At 44.0% G+C, this 20,051-nt stretch overlaps 2 protein-coding genes across 2 annotated transcripts in view; both read right to left on the bottom strand.

The window, feature by feature from the left end:
• Positions 1–3,656: 3,656 nt before the first annotated feature.
• LOC106888361 (chromosome unknown open reading frame, human C19orf12) lies at positions 3,657–15,854 on the bottom strand. Its single transcript, XM_014942534.1, has 3 exons — positions 15,660–15,854; positions 7,587–7,763; positions 3,657–4,712 (listed from the first exon to the last, which is right to left on the bottom strand). The coding sequence occupies exons 2-3, from the start codon at positions 7,744–7,746 to the stop codon at positions 4,447–4,449; spliced, it is 426 nt and encodes a 141-aa protein (XP_014798020.1). The 5' UTR covers positions 7,747–7,763; positions 15,660–15,854; the 3' UTR covers positions 3,657–4,446.
• LOC106888360 (uncharacterized protein F13E9.13, mitochondrial-like) overlaps positions 8,127–20,051 on the bottom strand; it is a 54,166-nt gene continuing 42,241 nt past the window's right edge. Inside the window, exon 9 of the mRNA XM_014942532.1 lies at positions 8,127–8,163. Within this exon, the coding sequence (XP_014798018.1) occupies positions 8,159–8,163 (5 nt within the window). The 3' untranslated portion in view covers positions 8,127–8,158. The remainder of the gene's footprint in view (positions 8,164–20,051) is intronic.

The raw sequence follows: 20,051 nt of genomic DNA, 5'->3' as shown, positions 1-20,051 counted from the left end.
GGGCAGGCGTGCAGCCCTGGAAGGAGAGGGGTTGTCCTTAGAAAAACTGCCCACGTAATGCTAATCCGTGTTACTTCTCCTACCAGCGTAAGAGGGAAGGGCTGATGTGACAAAGATGCCACAAAGAGACTGAGCCATCAGACCCTCCTTCATGGGGGCACGTACTTACCCTGCAGAAGCTGAGCTCTGAGGCTGGAGGCAGCTCCCTCTGCCTGGCCACCTTCTGGGCAGACTGCTGCTGCTGGGGAGGTCCTCGCTGCCCGCTGTGAACTCAAGGCTGGTGAGTCAATGGGCTCTCAGGGCTGTTGTGCTCTCACAGTTCTTTGTGTGTTCTGGAATCTGTGGGTCAGCACAGGGATCGTGTTCTGGAATCTGTGGGTCAGCACAGGGAACCCTCTTCCACAGCAGAAGGATCTCCCCAAAACCCTGTAAAACCTCCAGCTAATGAGAATGATAACAACTAATTCAGCAGTATCATGGGCGCTGTGGTGCCACCATGGTGCACCACTCAAGCATCCTCTTCCCCACCCTTAGTTCAAGGCCTCTCTTGCAGTTCTCATTCTCCTCTGGAGGACTTAAACCCGAGAGCCTCCGCAATACCTTTAGGAAGCCTGTGCTGTAACTAGCAAAAGACAGAATTTTCACAGCCAAATACTCCCCGGTGCTGCCGCGAGCAGCAGTTACTCACGGGTGAGGCCTACGCAAGAGGGGACCCCGCTCCCAAGGTTGCTCAGACCCAGACAGAGCTGCTGCAGGTACAGGCTTGAAGGTGATAAACCCAACAAAGAAATGCGGCCCCCCTCCCTGAGAAACACACAATTAGTCTTTACTGGCTCTTGCCAACTCGCCTGTGGGCAATCCGTCTCTGCAAACGGGCTGCTGCTCGGCCCCACCAAAGCCTCTTGTCCTTCAGTAATCAGGAGGGTGAAGCCGCCCTCCTCTTGCCTGATTGTGTATTTTCTCCCTGTAATTAAGTGTGACACGCAGCTGCAGTAAATATTTGTGCAGTCACAGCTCACGTGTGATGATCACCAAAAAAACCCCCACTTCTGCAGAGAACGTATGCGAATTCTAGTCCGGTCTGTAGCTGGGCTGATATTTATAATCTAATACAGATTCATTAAAGCAAGGAATTTAACCAAGTAAGAGCAAAAAAAGACATTAACCCTATTTTTCATGGAAAAAGATAACTGTGTTATCCATATACTGAATAAGACTCGATAGACTAAATTTAAGAAATAATCCAATTGCCACTAGATGGCACATCTCAATTACAAATCTACGTTTGAATTCAGGATTTTTTTTAAAAAAAGATATTCCCTCCCTTTGCTAACATAACACTTTATAATCATGCTTGCTTTCTATTTTGAAACCAGACAGTTTAAAAAAAAACAAGCCACCACATAGGAAAAAAACCCCCAAATTTTAAACTAAAAACACACCATCTGCTAGTGAAAACCTAGCTTGATTCTGTCACATGTACAACCACACCAGGTTAATAACCAGCGTCACAGATGGTTTCTTTATATAAATATGTACATCTCCCCATAGTGACTCTTTCAGCTGCTTCCCGAAAACGCTGGCACGGCGTTCCCTCGTTTCCTAGGCGACAGCTGTGCCCGACACCCAGCCGGGACGCTACGCAGCTGGGATGGATTTCAGAAGATGCTGTCCCTGCCCGTGGCCCTTTCCAACACCAACAAGGGAGGCAGCGGGGCACAGCCACGTCTCTTCCCAGGAACAGCAACAGATGGATAGTAATACTTCTGGTGCAGCTGGTCTTTTCCTCAGATGATCAAATCTGCTGAAGAGTTCTTTTTAACTTGCCCAAATCCCCTGCATAAGGCTACATACCAAATATCACGGTGACCTCGATACGACAGCGTGGGGCTGCAATCAGAGCAATTAAAGTAGAATTGGATCTTTCTGCCGCACTCAACAGTATGAATTGTCGTAAATGACTAAAATACAAAAATACAAACAACAAAAGGATGCTCATTCACCCTCAAGAGCTATGTATCAGGGTCTCTGCAACCACAAGTGGCTACTTCCCAGATCTCTTATGTCCAAACTCACTTCAGAAGAACACTCTGGCTGGATTCTGTTCTTCTGTTAGCAGCAGTGAAACGTGTTTCAGAGCAAACTGCAAACCTATTGCTACCACTTTGAAAACAGGTACTTGCCACCTTCTTAGAAGTTCAACAAGCATCAAACCTGCTAAATATTGATACAGACAGCAAACAGAATTCAATCCATTTCCTTCTGGTTTTAGTTCAGTCATCTGAAAACCTATGGAAGTTATATTTATTATAATGACAGAGCATGCTACTCTGAGGCACAGAGTAGAAAGCTTCTCAGGAGTTCAGCAGCAGTGGGGTTTAACAGAAGCTAGACTGGTCCACACAGAACTAACTACTTAGACCCAATTTCTGTTGGTATCCATATGACACTTGCTCCCCTTGTATTGCAGAGAAGGCTAAAAGATCATAGTTTATCATTTCTACAGGTTTATAATTTCTAAGGGTATAATACAAAGCATTTGAAAGAGTACCCCAAGGAATAGAGTAACATATGAGAACACAGGACAGGACTCCGGTAATGTAAGCTCCATTCACATCTGTTACACTGATACAAGTGATAAAAATCAATTCATTACCTGCATTTGGACCCAAATTTATGAATACCTGTAAAATGGGAGTCATGATACTGATGTCTGAAACCACTCTAAAACCTGTCATGATCTGTTTAAATACTGGATGCTATTATAAATTAACTGAAACCAACATCTTTAATATGGCCTGCTTTGCAATCAGATGTCAAATTCTTTGAACAGCTCAATCCTACTCTATCATCCAATCACCGGCCGCTGTTAGCAGTGTGGCACTTAGGAAATTTAGTTTGTGAAATAAGCAGAAAAATTTCAAGTAAAAGTAACTGCATTCATAAAATTAGTATTTTTAAATGGATATAGAAAGTATGTAAAATCTTAAAAAGCCAGTTGCAGGGTGTGTAATCTGTCAATGAAACTGAAGAAACGTTGATTTCAGGCTTGGCATCATGAAACTCTGTCAGGGTAAGAAGCGCCCACTTACCATTCACTTCCATCCTTCTTTCACATCACTGAAAAGAGTGTTTTCAAATAATGAGAAGAACAATCCCTGCCCTGCACTCCAGGCAGGAAAGTACACTAAATTTACTAATGGCAAATAGTACCTGCAGAAGTAAATTAATCAAATGTATACAACTTCCGAGTTTAAAGCTTCACTATTTAAAACTCAACTTCTAGAAACCTCACCACACAGAGAAGTATATCTTTATTTTAGGAGAGAAATGAAATTATCAGAGCAGTTTCACTTGTTTTTACATATAAAAAGTGGCATACCTGCACATTTTTCTACTTAGGAACTTGTCTTATAAGTGCCTTGAAACAAATGGTGAGGAACTGGCTGGCACATTCAGCAACACTGCATTTGGAGCCTGCAGTGTTAACTGCAGCCAACACATCACCCCACCTCACCCCACCACCATCATCACCACCATCATCACCACCCTCCCAACTGCTGGCCACCCAGTCCAAGGCTGGCTTCCTCCTCAAACTTCAGTACCCAGTTCTGAAAGAGCTCATTTACTTTAAAGCAAAACGCAGGCCACTATGATGCATCTTATGAATATTTTAATGAAAACAGAGGACCAGCTGTTTAGACTCAGTCAAGAAACCAATGCTGAAATGACAACCCTAATCCTGGGCATAGTAAAAAAATGTTCCATTTTTTTTCTTCAAGTGTATTCTTGCTGTGCCTTCCCTTTCTAGGAACTACTAATTGTGCACAGTTTGTTTACCTGTTGCTTTAAATGCTGCTTAGACATTGTCTTCATTTCTTACAGAAAGGAATAAATAACTCGAGAATTACAATAAAAATGCGACAAAAAATAAAGTAAGGATTGAGATCTTTGAATTCACAGTAGAATAACATACTTTCTAATAACTTTCCTTTGCAGAACTGAAACATAAAGGTGGTAAAATTCTTCCAAGTGCCCTAGCTACTTTGGCACCAATACGTCATTCACAGAAGAGATTTATAGCACTTACACAAACAGGATTAAATCTCCTAAATAAAACATAATGACTTAAAAAATTTTGATTAGTGATACATTAGCTTAAGAGAAGCATAATTCCCTTCAGTGACTTTGGATTCAGTTCCAGTGCAGAGTAATTAAAAATTACATAGCAAGCCAGTGTCAGGATAATGCAGTAATCTAATACTATCCTTACAAAAAAAATCCAAACCCCAAAACAAACACCAAACCCCAACCCCAAACCCCAAAATAATACTTAGATCTGCCTACGTTCATTATTTGTACCGATCACTAATCACTGCTATATTGAAGAATGACAATAGTCAGAGTAAAATTCATTACACTGTAAAAAGCCTGCTCTGGAAATGTTTATTCTCCATACTGTATCTCTGCTCTTAGCTCTTTGGAGAGGTAATTTATCAGCACTCCTGTCAACTTCTGCTGGAGACTAGCGTTTCCCATTACCAGAGCAGTCAGTTGAGCAATATCAGTCCAGTCTAAGTGACTGAGAACAGCAACAGCTTCATCGTAGAGTTTCTGCTGCTCAGCAGGAGGCAGCTCCAATAAAATCTGAGGGACCGGCCTGAACTGTCCACCAGTCATCCAGGCACCAAGCAATCCACCAAATGCTCCTCCTAGAAAAGAGAGAGAGATGTTACCCTTTACCAGCTAAAGTTAAAACCTGAAGTTCTACCCACAGCCTTCATCAACCATGTTCCCACCTTTATTAGAAATGAATGCAGAGTTGCATATGTGTCTACTTTAACTAGGTTTATATGTGATGTTCAAAGCACCAAGAAGGACTTTTAAAGCTTCTTACATCCACAGCAATCACAGAGGAACTCTTTTACACAAAGCTAGTAGCTTGAAGCTAGAAATCCAAAACAAAACAATACTCCTTAGGGCACTGGTCTCTTTAGGATAAGCTGTACTACTAAATGAAACCACACCCAAGGATAAACATCTGACCAATGATTGCCTCATCAGTCCCATTAACACATAACCTCTTACTAGAGATTCCCAGAACCACCTAAGCTTTCTGCTTCTGTAGTCCACCCCTGGGAAGGTGCTCACAGAGACCAAACCCATCAGCTTCATGAGGTTAGACACATTCACACTTCCATCTACCAAATCAGCACCCCACCCACACCGCCCACCCCAGCTGGCCACAAAATGGTCTGGTAGGTAGAGTGGTTCCAGGTCATCAAGATAACAGCAGAGGGATCCTCCACAGAGGACTGTGGCTGTTGCTAAGAAACCAGTGTTACACTCCTACACAGGTCTTCTCTTTCAAAGATAAATCAGCACCCCACCCACACCGCCCACCCCAGCTGGCCACAAAATGGTCTGGTAGGTAGAGTGGTTCCAGGTCATCAAGATAACAGCAGAGGGATCCTCCACAGCGGGCTCAACTGTGGCTGTTGCTAAGAAACCAGTGTTACACTCCTACTTCTCTTTCAAAGAGTTACCAGTTGAATTTGGAACTGTCCTGGTTGGAGCAACACAGTGCTCTCCGACAGGAGCTCACACGACTGACACTGCTGCCCAGAGACAGACAGACATCCTGGTAGAAGGAGGAACCCTCACAATGGAGGAGCGTGAGAACCAACTCTGCCTCCAAAATTCCCACCCCAGTGACTGCTCCTAAAAAGTCACTTAAGCACTCAGAGGGATGCATTTTTTTTTTCATTAGACAAAAATTCTGTAATTCGCAGCTTTTACTCAGCTGACAATTTTTCCCATGACACCACAGAAGTATCTGAAAGCATACGATGGTTGAATTCATCTTCAAGGAACTTTTATGAGAACATCAATATCTGATTTAGGGGCACTTAATGCACAAGCCACTAGAAGTATTGATGTCCAAGTTCCTTGTCTATTGAGACAAGATTTGTTACAGGACCACACTTTTTCCCCCAAAGTAACACATCCACAATCCATTCTTCTCAGAGCCAGCAGTCCTTAGAAAGCATGATATGCTGCAAGTTTCTCCAGTGACCGCTGCCGATGGAAGGTATCTCATCCTCTAATCCTTGGTGCAAGGCAGCAACGAGGACAATCTCTGCTACTCACTCCCACACCTCTCCAGGCTGTTTGACTAAGGGAAAGTGCACTTGATTGCAAATGTCCCTGTAACTGTCCTAAAACCCACTGAAGACCCAGGGTTATCTACCTTTGCAATTTTAAAAGTTAAATGAGGGTGTTCTGACTTAGTTGCCCTGTAATTGGGAGATGGTTTTTGGTATACTTAGTACTTATTATTCTTATTAGAGATACTTATTATTGTATACTTTTGGTATACAGTAATAGGTATATTTGCTCCAGTGCCTCATCAGTGGCTGAAGAGCACCGAGCTTGACTGGGAGACATTACAAAAGCTTAAACAAACACTTAAACAAAATGAGAAAACACATCCAAGAATAATTTCAGTGTTTCTCATCATCTCCCTCAAGAATGAGGCCACTTAAGATTTTTACTTTTACTTCTGATTTACAGCTTACAAATTTCTTACAAAAGCTTAATTTCAATTCTTTGCTCCTGATAACTTCAGTCATACATTTGTCAAAATACTATTTTTGGCTATTAATTAAGCTCTGTACTTGTAAGAGGAGTAAATACACAGCTTCATTTTGCATTTTCTGTTGTCATTCCTCACATATTATTTGCTTATTTTTTGTAACTCAACCTTGCTGACCCTCACTACGGTTCACTCCAATACCATTAAGTCCATGAAATTGCTGGAACTGCTTGCAGGAGTAAGGAGCATCCAAGGACCAAGGCCCACACGACTTCAGCGACAAGGCAGCTTTCAAACTGGACAACTCTTAATCCAAAAGATACAGAGGAGAGACAACTCCATACTATTAGACTCTGGCCTTCCTGTAATTTTCCATATAAGGGAAAAAAAGCGAAGTGACAGGAAATAATGAATTGCAGAAGAAAAAACTAAGTTCACCAAGAAGTTGGCCACCAGGTACCAACATCCCCCCTCACAGCTACCGTTGCCTCTTGTGCTCCTTCACCCCTGCCTCACCCCTCCACTCCCCGCTCCCCTCCGCAGCGCTGGAGCAGAGACCACACGAACGAGCTCAGAGCCTGTTAGTTTGCCCTGTTTCACCCCACACCTCGGACACTGGTGTCCCTCAGCAGATGGGAACCACAGCTCTACCCACCAAAAGCAAAGGGTTTGCTAACAGCTTGTTCAAAGGGTTTCAAAGGTGCCACTACCTCAGCCTCAGACCTCTGGGTGGCTTCCTGTCTGCTGCACAGGAGTCAAAGTCAGCAAGGTCACTGTCACCTTAGAAGGAAACACTGACATACACCTTCCTGATGCACACCTTGTTTCTAAAAAGCCAGCACGTAAAATAGCATCTTGTTAAAGCCCATTTACATGAAATCTCAGTGCTACACACCCCTTTCCTTCAACCCGTATCTACTACACAGACTTCCCAGCTTCTTCACTCAAGCAGTTAACCACACTTCTTGTTCCTAAAGCAACACACACTTACCTACAGCGATTCCAGGTGGACCTCCTACCAGACCCCCAAGAAATGCTGATGCACCTGCCAGCAGTGCTCCTCGACCAGAGTGTTTCACAGCAGCTTTCATCCCCTTCTCCTGAGAGAGATGGCAGAACAGTTGCATCACATCATCAACGCGGATGGGCATCTTGGCGAGTTAAGGTCCTGGAAAAGATGTTTTAAGTTATCTTTTGATGGCTGCAACAGAGACTAAATCTTACTGCTACATGAACTTTAGCAAAAGCAGAGGTCAGCAGTCTGTGAGACTGAAAGGACAGAGGCACTGTCAATACAGGATAATTGCTTTCTCTTTCACTTGTGGGAAAAACAAACCTATCAGCAGACAGCTAAAGGTTACTGAAACTGCAAATGAAACCACAGAATAGATCAGAAATATCTAGTTTTACAATAAATTCAGAAGACCAAATACAGACAAGTACCAGCAATGAAAGTCTTAAGAAAGTTTCTGTCTAAATTCTACAGTACCTTGCCTTTGCTTTGAGCAATTGCCACGTTCGTCCAGCATCACACACAGCTCCGGGAAAAAGACAAGCAGAGCTTCACTCTGTCGTAAATAGCAGATTGTAATTGACAAATCTGCCAGGTATTTTCTCCTTATCCTAATTCTTGCCACAAATCACTTGTTTGTTTTCACATACCAGTTCTCCTCCCTGTTTTATTACATGCTGAAACACTTTGGCGCTGATTTCTGAAGGCGGCAAGGCAGCTATAGCAAGAGGAGCTTGAGGAATAGATTTCACAAGGAGTTGGAGGAGAGACCTGGGATTGGGAATGAATGGGAAGCTCTGGAGACAGGGGTATATGTGTAGGGCCGTCAGGACTCAGAGCAGACGTGCAAGATGACTCTCATTTGTATGAGGAGGCAGAGAGATGGGACCTCAGCCCCCTCACAGATACCTGGCCCTGAGAAGGATCCCTCCGAGACCAAACCGTTTCCACCAGCTGCTGCTGCCCACATAAGCCTGCTCATTTCTGCAGAGCCCCCCAGAGAGTGTGGCTACCCATCACTGCTACCACAGCCACCGCCGACAAGAAGAGCAGGGTGACATGCTCAGGTGAGGGTTCCAGCCCCACGCAGGCACAGGAAGCCGCTCTGCTGCACCCAACGCAACCCCGAGACAAGGCACGTGAACAAGACCTAGTGTAAAAAGAAATACAGGGTATTTTTAGGAATTCCTGCATGTTACATACTGTTTTTCCCGGGTTCCTTGCCTTGTCCCAGCAGGGAAATCAGGAGGCCCAACAGTACCTCAGAGTTGCAGGTGCTGGTGACCGAAGTGAGCAAGGAAAGAGGCTGCAAAAAAAGGCAGCACAGCTGCTCTGCTTTAAAAAAATAAAAGATTCTACCCCAAGAAAAAGATTCTACTCCTTATTTTGTACCTAACATTTGCTTGCCGTTCAGCCAGTCACTTGAATCAAACTTTTTAGAAACGGTTACCACACTCCAACTTTTCCAGGCAGCCATCCTGCAGTCTCAGAGAGGTATTTGCCAAGATGCTGACCCCTCAAAATAACAACTGAAGTCAAACGCGGCTCTGCTTGAGTACAGTGTTACACAACGCCAAGCACTGAAAAATCCAGCTTCGGCTTTCAGTTTGGCAAAGAGAGTCTGACTTTAACAACTGTTTTAATGATAGGAGAACAGACACAGATACTAAAAATATCCTCATCTCATGTTGCAAAAATAGGTGCAATACCAATCAAAGACACCGATTCAGACCAATGAGACCAGAGGAAAACCCATGAAGTGAAACGACAGGAAATTCCATCCCCACAGCAGAGTTGGAGGAGTGTTCAGTAAATAAGGCCTGAGGATTTAGCACTGAACGGTAAGAAAAAGCTTACTCATTAAGCAAATACCTTCCAGTCTGCACACTAATTCAGGAAAGGGCTTGCAAAGGAAAAAAAAATAAAAAGTATTCGATATGATTAAAAATATAATCACATAGACACAGAATGCAGATTTATTGTTGTATAAGTAACACCAGCACTATAAAAGAGACAAGTGCTTGGTTTTCCAGTCTCTAGAACACTTTTTATTCCAGCCAACTTGTATTCAAGTCTTTCTTGAATAGATCTCCTCATTGCAAAGCGACAGTGGAGTGTTATCACACCATTTTTCATATTAAAAATTGACTACTGCGGAAGTGAAAGCTTTCTTTTTCACTAGAATGGCTGACTCCAAATCAGCTGTGTCATTGCAGGACCCAAGCACTGCTGACACTAAACACAAACCCGGTGTTTGGGAAGGGACCACACATGCTCCATAGCTGCAGAGTCGCAGTAGGAAATGAAGCAGAGAGTTGTGTTTCTCTCACTACTTCATTCATCTTCAGGCCAGTCTAAGGAAAACATCAAAGTTCTTCGTTTCACCACTGTTGCTTTTGGGTTTTTGGCAAGCTTATGGCACAGCAGTGTCTCAGAATGACAGTGTGTGATGGTTAGTGACAGCAGCGTGACACACTCTGCTTCCAGAGTTATATATTACCTCATTCAATGTGATTCAAGCTCTCTCTAGGATGAGCTGCTCTGCTCATCCTAGAGCAGTAGGGGAAAAAAAAATCCCCAAACATACAACTGGTAGAGCGCTCACTGCCAAGCCTGGTAACGCTGAAAAATGAGAAGATTAAGTATTTATTGCCACCTTCTTAACCAAAGGTGAGCAGATTGCCACTTGGATGAACATTCACGCCAGCCCGAAGAAGCCCCATGTCCTGCAGAATTCAGTCCTTCCCCTCAGTGAGACAGGAACAGATTAGCACGACCTCAGACTGACCCAACTGTCCGAATACAGAAATGAATTTACTGCTTCTGCTTCCCTTTGGGCTAAATCCAGTGAGTATCTCATGCAAAGAGCCTCAGCATGAAGGTCCTGCAGCATGGATGGAACTACCAAAGTTGGAGAGGTGACAATACCACTGCTCTCGCTGAGAGTATCATCTGCTTTCATAGAATCATTAAATGGTTAGAGTTGGAAGGGATCTTAAAGATCATTGAGTTCCAAGCCCCCTGCCCTGGGCAGGGACACCTCCCACCAGACCAGGTTGCTCAAAGCCCCATCCAGCCTGGTCTTGAACACCTCCAGGGATGGGGCATCCACAACTTCACAGGAAAACCTCACCACCCTCACAGTAAAGTACTTCTTCCTAGTATCTAATCTAAATCTCTCCTCTTTCAATTTAAAACCTTTACCCCTTGTCCTATTGCTACACTCCCTGATAAAGAGTCCCTCCCCACCTCTCCTGTAGGCCCCCTTCAGGTACTGGAAGAAGCTACATGGTCTCCCTGGAGCCTTCTCTTCTCCAGGCTGAACAACTCCAACTGTCTCAGCCTGTCCTCACAAGAGAGGTGCTCCAGCCCTCTGAGCATTTTTGTGGCCCTCCTCTGGACCCATTCCAACAGGTCCACATCCTTCCTGTGTTGAGGACTCCACACCCAATCAAACCCACTGACTTCCACAATTTCCTAAACCAATCTAATTGTAATATAGATTATATGATGTTTTGTGAGCAAAGAAACCTGAAGCAGAAAAATCAGGTTCCTGCAGTGTGTAGAAGCTGGCCTTGTCCACAGAAAAGCATTACTCCATCCACCGCACTGCCAAGACCAGGAAGGGTGACGTGGCACCTCAGGCAGTGCAAAGGTGATCAGCTACTCTGAGGTTTCTCTGAATAAATAAAAAGCTATTCCATCACTAGATTCAAAGTACAATTGGCTTAATAGTGAAAAAAACCCAGACCATAATGGAAACAGGAATCACACTGCTGTCTGCAGTCTATCTGCTATCTGGTGGCGTACTAATAACGTACTTAGTCTCAATGTAAAGCAGAAACATAGTGGAACTCAATCAAGTGTACGTATTTTTTTCTATAGCAAATTATTTTTCTGCTTTACTCTCCCCATGGCTTCCCCAAAGGGAATTTACACTCACAAAATTAAAACTTTCTTGGGGTTTTTTGGCTTGATTGAAGAAGGTCCTTGGCACAGCAGAGCCATTCCTGCTTAATTCCAAATGTGAGCACCACACTCAAAATTCTCAGAGGTGTTACAAGGAACACCCATTTTCTCTCAACTCCTAGAAGTATTTCTATGATCTCTTAGCAAATTCACTATACTCTGATTTCTGTCATGAATTTTAGTGAATACAAGTAGCTCATGCACAGCACATACAGGTTAGGTCTTCTTTTTTTTTTTAAACTGTACAGAAAGAGCACTTGTGAGTGCCATTAAAACATAAACATATCACAACACACACAAAGTAATCCCAGAGATTCCTACATCCAGCGTGAAGACACAGATGAGTGGACAAATGTTGCAGAGATCTTTTATGAACTCACAGCATTACGAATGTCTTTGAAAACTTCAGGTTCTGATGAAGGTGCTCAATCAGACAATTTTCAGTGTGCAAGTATTTTTTTTAACCATACACTACAGGCCATGAAAGCAGGATCTTTTAACAAAACATTAACAAGTTGCAGCAGGGAGACTCCACAAAAGAGTTTAACCTATTGCTGGGATAAAGAGCCATGAAAAAAAAATTTAAAAAAAAATCTGCAGACAGACAGCTAGCTTTAGGAAACCAAACAAAGGCTTATAAAGCTCTGCATCTGCAAACCTCTGACACCTCACAGAATCTTCATGGTTGGAAAGGACCTCTGAGATCACTGAGTCCAACCATCACAGACTGGTGTGGTCTGTAAGAAGCCAACTGCAAGAATGCGGAGCACAAAGTTATGGTTGACATCAACCTAATGATCAGAATAGGAAGGTAAGCTTATTTGAAAGTGCCAGCAAACTACAAGGGAGCAAGAACCCTACCCCAGATTTAAAAGGAACTCTGAGTTTTGTGTGTCAAGAGGCAGAACCAGATGACAGCCAAAAATATTTATAAACTTTGATTGTGTAACTGACAAGCAAACAAAGTGCAATTTGATTCTAGCAACAAATTATTTTCCACAGAAACCACCCCGACATTAAGAAACACTAGGAATGTAAAATACTGGATGGGCACTAATGGTGGGATAGAAGTGTCAATGATATCCACAGAACTGAGCCTGGCTTTCAGAGGTACTGAGTCCTCACAGCTTCCACTGACTTCACGTGGTGCTGAGAACATTCAGCACTTCAAGAAAAAAAATAAATACCAAGAGTTTGGGAGAATAAAGTTGCTGAGAAAGCAAGCTTTGTTTTGTAACAGACCTTCCTCTCTTGTTTTACCACAGTTCAGTGGCTGTGCTTCTCTTCTCTTTGTGGTTTCCCCAAATACTCATCTGAGATGTTAAACTCTGTGCTTCTCTCTGACTAAATTAGATAATGTCCTCTCTTTCACCCCAGGGCCTGGAGAGCAAAGTGAGCAATGAACCTGCTCAACCTATCCAAAGAGAACAACAACATCATGTGTTTGTATCTCATCTTTGAGCCTACAATCAAAAATAAATTTCTTAAGAAGAAAAATGCTATAGAAAGAATTAAAATAACAAAAGGATCACATCATACCCAACTCACTGCAAGTCCTATTAATGCAAACAACCAAAGAAGGTCCCCGGATTAATCTATGTTGTGAACCTTATTTCAGTTCTTTGCCGTTTAACATTCCCATCTCATTACCCTACTTTCCCCTTCACAGAATGATGACTTTAGACAGGCAAAAACCCTCTTATCCCCTAGGTTCACTGTCTCACTTATAGAAAAATTAACACTCTCTCAAATGTCTATGCAGGAGATACTGTAAGCAGTACACGGCCTGCCCACTGCTGAGCTGTACTCACTGCTCCTTACAACCTCCTACTGAGTCAACGGAGTAGGCTCTTCAATGTACATCTCTACAATGTACATATACATAGAACAAAAATCACCTACAGGAAAAATTCCAAACCTACCAAAGAATGAAGACGTAGGTCTAAGTCCTCTTGCCAGGAGCTAACTTTATCTTGGTGGACACTACAGCGATAAGCAGGAACGCGGGGTGAGAATCTCCCAACAATTGCTAGAAAGCATATGTGTGATCTGTATAGAACTTCACACTGAAACTTCAAGACAACAGCAAATATTTATGCAAGCAGAGATGCCCAGGAGATAACCCAGGACTATCTCTTCTGTCTCAACTGTACAGCAACAGCTCTGTACAGCGACTTTTTATAATAAATATGAGACCAGCACTTGAGCAAAACCAAACACAAAGCACTCAGCAAGTGACACAGACTAAACACAACTTCACAAACAACAGCCCGCACAAAGATGTGACCTGATGATTAAACTGGCCAGAAGTCCATTAACTATTACAATAATAGCTGGTGGATGGACAGGGAATCAAGATATTCCTATCTACAAAGGCCTGTCTCACCACTGGTCCCTACCCATACTGCTGGCATCAGCAGCCAGTAAAACTTGGTTTAAATATACCAGTTTTAACCCTGCTCTGCATTTGTAACTTTTAGTTATTTTGCTAAGAAAGGGTTCATTCCTACTTATTGATGGAAAGATTGAAACATGCTGATTGCCATTCTTATCTCAGTATTAGGTACTCTTCCTTCCCAACCATGAGGATTCACTACATCTACAAATATTTATTATAATAATATAATTATAGAATCATAAAATTGTCTAGGTTGGAAGGGACCTTTAAGATCAGCTAGTCCAACCATCAACCTAGCTCTGATAAAAAACCACCACTAAACCATGTCACTAAGCATTTATTCAGATGTTCAAACTTTTGAGTGTCAATTATGTTAGGAGATGGTAGGAAACTCATGGATTTGCTGGGAAATCTGAATTCAATTGAAATGCATAAAAGAGCATTTTTAATAGCATTTTGTAAGAACTGCGACCTTAAGAGCATTGCTCACTTCTTTTATGTAGTTACCAAGGGATGTGAATTTATCAAAGCATTTATCTGGTTTACTTAACAAAAGAGGCAACAAATTTACTCGTTATATAAATAAACCACTTTTAGGAACCTAGGAAATTGACAAGGCTCTTGGATGTCTAAAAATGCAAGCAGATGTCAATTTCAGTAGGAATTAACCTCCTTCCATGAAAGATAAAAGAAAATGTGGGGCCTAACCCATCCAGACACTTAGGACATCCCGCTTAACCTGGGCTGCTGAATTATAAAGCATCTGTGAAAGCGTGGCCGTAAGTCTTCCAGCCCTTAACTTTTTTTTTTTTTAGGGCCACTCAACACCTTTTTAATTTATAAATTAAGAGTGGGATTTTTTTTTTCATTTCCTACGCCAGCTCCTTCATTCTGAAGGCAGTATTTGAAAAAGAGAGTTACAGGTGGCTTGCATCAGCCAGCTCATACTGGGGCCAAAACAATCAGACTTTCAGTTAAGAATTAAAAAAACCCAGAGCCTCGGAAGCCACACGAACAGCAGAGCCCGTTCCCCTGTCGGGGGGCGCAGGACGCGGCAGCGGTACCTTCCAAATCAACCTTCCCACAGAACTAAGCCCGAGAATTAACGATGCTTTCCCTGACTCACCACAACAACGTAACCTCCGGCTCGTGAAAATTAGTCAACGTGTTCTGAGCGTTTTAAAATTTATCAAAATCTTTACGACTGAAAGGAGGCTGAGCACAAAATGCAATTATAAATGCTTTCGCACGGCCGAAATCTAATTGTGCTTCAGGTATATTTCTTTTTTATTCTCCTACAGCGCCGGTTTCGGGGCTGCTGTTGCTGAGGGGATGACACAGCCACAAGGAGACCAGGGGGGAAGGCAACCGGCGGCTCCAGCGGAGCCCGACCCGGGCGGGACAATTTGGAGGCTCATCCCGCCCTACCCCGAGGTCGCCCCGAGCCCTGAGGCGCCCACACAGGCCGGAGCGGCCCCCGGGACGCGGCCAGGCCTCGGCCGGGCCCAGAGCCCCCGGCCCCGCTCCCCGGACCCTTCTGGAACCTTCCCCCGCCGCCTCCTCCAACGCGAACCCCGCTGACAGCGGGCCGGGGTGTGGAGGGCTCCCCGGGAAGCGCAGGGCCCGCCCGCCCCCGGGATCCCGCACCGCCGCGGCCCTGCCTTCCCTTCCTCCCTCCCGCCTACCTCAGCGCCCGGCGCCCGCCTCACCGCAGGCCGGGCGGGGAAGGGGCTGCGCCGCCGCTACCGGGGGAGGAGCGCGGCGACCCCCCACTCAGCCCGGCCTCCTGCCCGCCTCAGGGAGCGCCGAGCCCCGGCGGCGGCCCGCCCTCACCGGCAGGCCTCGGGGAGCGGGGCGGGCCCTGCAGCCGCTCCCGCGCTTGCTCGGCGGGGACAGCGCCGAGCCCCGGGCGGCGTGAGGCGGCGGGGGCTGGTGCGGTGGGGCCGCCCCCAAACCGGCCCGGCTCAGGGCCCCGGTCAGTGTGAGCGCTTGGTGCGGGTGTGGGGCCGCGGGGAGCAGCCATGGAGGATGCGGGGGCCTCAGCGCTCCCGGGCAGGCTGTTGTGGAAGAGCATCTCTCCATCCCCGCACGGAGAGGGGGGGAAGATGCTTCCAGGGCACCCCCGGCCCTAAATCAGAGCTTTCACCTGAGAATAGTTGTGGGTCCAGGTTCGTTTCAGTCCTCAGTGGGGTGAAACACAGGGGGATGGAGCACCATATGTGAGCCAGGGGCTGAGGCAAACAGCTGTGTCACATCTGGCTCCTGAAATACCACACTCTATTTCCTAACACTGGTATGATTTTTAAAGAGTTACTGCCTCATGTTAAAAATCCTGCCGTTTCCCAAGAAGGGGTTGTTAACAGAGGTTTTTGGGGTTTTGTCAACTAAGCACATCTGGCTCCTGAAATACCACACTCTGTTTCCCAACGCCTGTACGATCTTCGAAGAGTTACTGCCTCGTGTTAAAAATCCTGCCGTTTCCCAAGAAGGGGTTGTTAACAGAGGTTTTTGGGGTTTTGTCAACTAAGCCTTTATTGTGATTTCATTTTTGATTTAAAATCAACCATCGCCCCTCAGTTCCTTGCTGAGAAGATGAAAAAGCAGGATGAGGAAAAGAAGGAGGAATATAACTCACGATTTTTGTCCCTTCCCTGTGGCTGCACTAGGGACTTCTTAACCTCCCCATGCTTTATACAATCGCATAAAATAACTCTCTGTGTAACAGCTCAGAATGTTACAGGTCTACTGCTGCTCTTGATTTTTATGGTTTGGATGTAAAAAGCAAATGTAATTCCTAAAATGAGCAAAGAACCAAAATGCCATGTATGCTTTAAAAAGTAACACCCCAAATTCCAGCCACAAGCAGCTTTCCAAGGAGCAAGATGAAAAGCACTGAATCTGCCAACCATCAAAGGAAGGACTTTTTATCACTGTATCCCAGAATGAATTATTACTTCACTACTCTGGTTGAAAATAAACACAGGTTATTAGGGCTAGGGCAGTAGGTATTGATTAGGTCTATTATTTTTTTTTTCTATGGTAGAAATTGCAAAAATGAAAATGCAAGGTAACAGTACAGGGTGTATCCTGTCAGGATGTACGTGCTGCTGTAAATCGTACTACAATCTCAGAGAAATTCTGACTCAGTTGAAGCCAATGGGAATCGGGTTGTTACCAGCTGGATTAAGATTTGAGTCTGTAGGTACCCACCAGGTACCGAACCTGATGGTATATCTGTCCTCCTTGGGGAGCATCACCGATAGACGTGAATCAGCCCACCACACATTCCACCACACATTCTGTGAGTCTGGGCTACGTAACGGCCCAGAATTCCTATTTTCTGTCTTACTGGAGCAGCAAGACGTGGAATAGATTTTTCTCCCGGCCACGTTTGGTGCCCGGCGGGCTCCATCTGGTGGCTGCCCACACCTCGCCATGGCAGGGCTGCGGATGCAGCTCAACCATCGGGAGAAGTCCTCCTGAAGGCAAGAAGGGCCACTCTGCCCTTCTCTGCTCCGTTCTCTTGTACAGGATGCCGTATTCTGGATGGATCGGCCGCTGTGATTCTAGGGTGTATTTATGCATTTCAACATCCACTCTTAACAAATAATTAGTGCCCGAGATAAACGTTCAGATGCTTTTTAAAATTTTAGAAGCTGGTGGAGTGAGAGCAGTTCAAGGGGGTCCTGCTGCAGCTCAGCTCCCGTGAATAACCTCGCTGCAGCACGCTGGGCTCTTATACATACTAGCATCATTGCTATTCCTATTTAATTTCCTTTATCAACATGTTTTACATCTTCTTCCTCTTCAAAGTTACTAGGATCTCTATACTTTTAAAAATCAAGAGGGGAAAAAAAAAAAAATTCCCTTTCACCCCCAAAATCCTCAAGTCATCTGCCAAAAGCAAGCATCAGAAATAAACCATAGCAGCAGTGCACTGGCATTCTGATTTGACGAGCCACTTGGCAGATTTCTGTCAAGTCCTTTCCTAACGTACAGCAGAACCCAAAATAACTCCTAGCCAGTTCAGCATGTCCTCAGCGGACTGGGTTCACTGCATATTTCCACAGCTTTTGACACACTAGGAGACAGGCCAAGGGGCGCCAGGAACAATTTCAGCTGGAGATGGGCTGTTGCTACCAACAGAATGATTCATTCTGGCTTTCAGCTTGCTCCTTACAGAGTCTTGAGAAAATGCCCATCAGGAGCAGGCTGAGTCTGGAGGAACTGTCCAGAAATACCTGATGCAATTGAAAAATCTGTTTCTCTAAATTTTCTTCTGTGCCAGAGATTCCAGGAAAAAAACATAGCAATTAGGCAACTGTATGGGGCAGACTTAGTTTCATAATTTCATCTAGTTGCACTTTTTTTTTTTTCCCCTCAAAATATTTAGATTTCTTACTATCACTAGGCAGGAAAAAAAAAAAAATCATCAAAACTTGAGGCATGTGCAAGTAATATAGACCCATTTGCCTAAGCTTGCAAAGCACCTAAGAATACTCTTGAGATTTCCCTTTCGTGTCAGTGCGTTAACTTGGACACGCGTGAGGCTGGTTTAATTTATAGTGTTACATCAATGCAAGAAGAAAAGGAGGAAAAGGAAGAAATGTCATGTGTTCCCCAGAAGGTGTGATGGAAGTGGTCTGCAGAGAAGAAAGGGGATGGAAGATGTAACAAAGCAGGTTTCTAATCATATCCAACCTTAGGAGGGTAAGAGATTTCCATCAGTTCCCCCCAAAGTCTGGGAAATCCTAAGCTGCTTTGCTTATCCCCGTCTAACGTCTAGGGCTCTGGACAACCTACACTCTCCCTTGATAGTGTAATACCCGGAATGTGGGCTCTTGCAGGGTCACAGCAGTAACAGCATCTGTTCTGAAAGAGTCTGCCATTTCTGCTTCATATTATATTTATAATTTGAACCTTCCCTTCCTGAAAACACTACAGTTTTATAACTTCTGAGCTCCTCATATTATGCTCTAGATTGCCAAGAAAATGGTGAGCTTCACAAGATCAAACAAGGCAAAACCTATATCAAAAGAGAAAATGAATATAAAAGTAATGCATATTTACGTCCTTAAATAGAGCCACTCAGTAAGGGAAATTCTGCAACTGCAGAATGGCTGTTCAAAAGGAACGGCGCTTCCTCCAGAATTCTGTTGCAATGAGAAAAGGCAACGTTTCTAAAACCAGGAAGGTAACTCAAATTTTCACCTATTAAGCCTCTTCACCTCTGTGCATGCAGGTGTAAGTGATATACTAAAAATGACCAAATCTGTACAGGAAGACACAATAGCAGGTTACAGAGATCCACTACAAGCCAAGCAGATGCTTGATGGCAAATCTTTTCCCCATTTCCTACATTAGATATTCATCAGGGTCTGACTTCTAATTGAATGCAAATAAAGGATATAACAGGTTTTTGCATATGAAGTGAAGATATAGAACATCTGTCTCTTCACAGCCTTTCAGTGTACCTTATGTGACATTAAGCAAAGAAGAGGTTTGCCTCATCAGCTTGTAGGAAATGGTGAATTTGAAGAACAGTGTGACTGAACTAAATCATTCCACTGCTGCTGTAAAAGGTGATTCTTTGATCTCCTGACGCACTCCTAGGTGATAAAATGCCAAGTTGGGCAAAATCAGTTTCAATGCCAAAAAGATGGACTATTGGTGCAGAAGGTCACAAACCACTATTAATTGCCTTATATCATCTCTGTCTTGAAAAATGATCCAAAAATATAGGCTGGTGCTTTGGAATAAAGCTCACTAACAGCTTGCCCGGACAGTGCTAGCTAGCAATAAGACATTTAAGGCATAACCTTAGCTGCAAATGGTATACCTATCTTTTGCTCTTTTAGACTCATATTACTGTAGTTAGTTATGCTGTTTTTTTTCCTTCCTCGGCAGTATAATTCAGTAATTATGTTTACCGGTACAGAGTAGCTATTTTCTGACCTTTTTCAGAAAAAAGCTACAGCAAATCTGGATGTAAAAATCAGTATCCTGAAATTAGCTCACAAATTTATATGTTATAGCAAGTATGAACACTGAAGTGGAAATAAAATCCTGGTTAAAAA

This window comes from Calidris pugnax, unplaced genomic scaffold, assembly GCF_001431845.1.
Source record: "Calidris pugnax isolate Ruff unplaced genomic scaffold, ASM143184v1 scaffold28, whole genome shotgun sequence".
NCBI lineage: Eukaryota > Metazoa > Chordata > Aves > Charadriiformes > Scolopacidae > Calidris > Calidris pugnax.
This window is presented reverse-complemented; position numbering and strand designations above follow the sequence as displayed.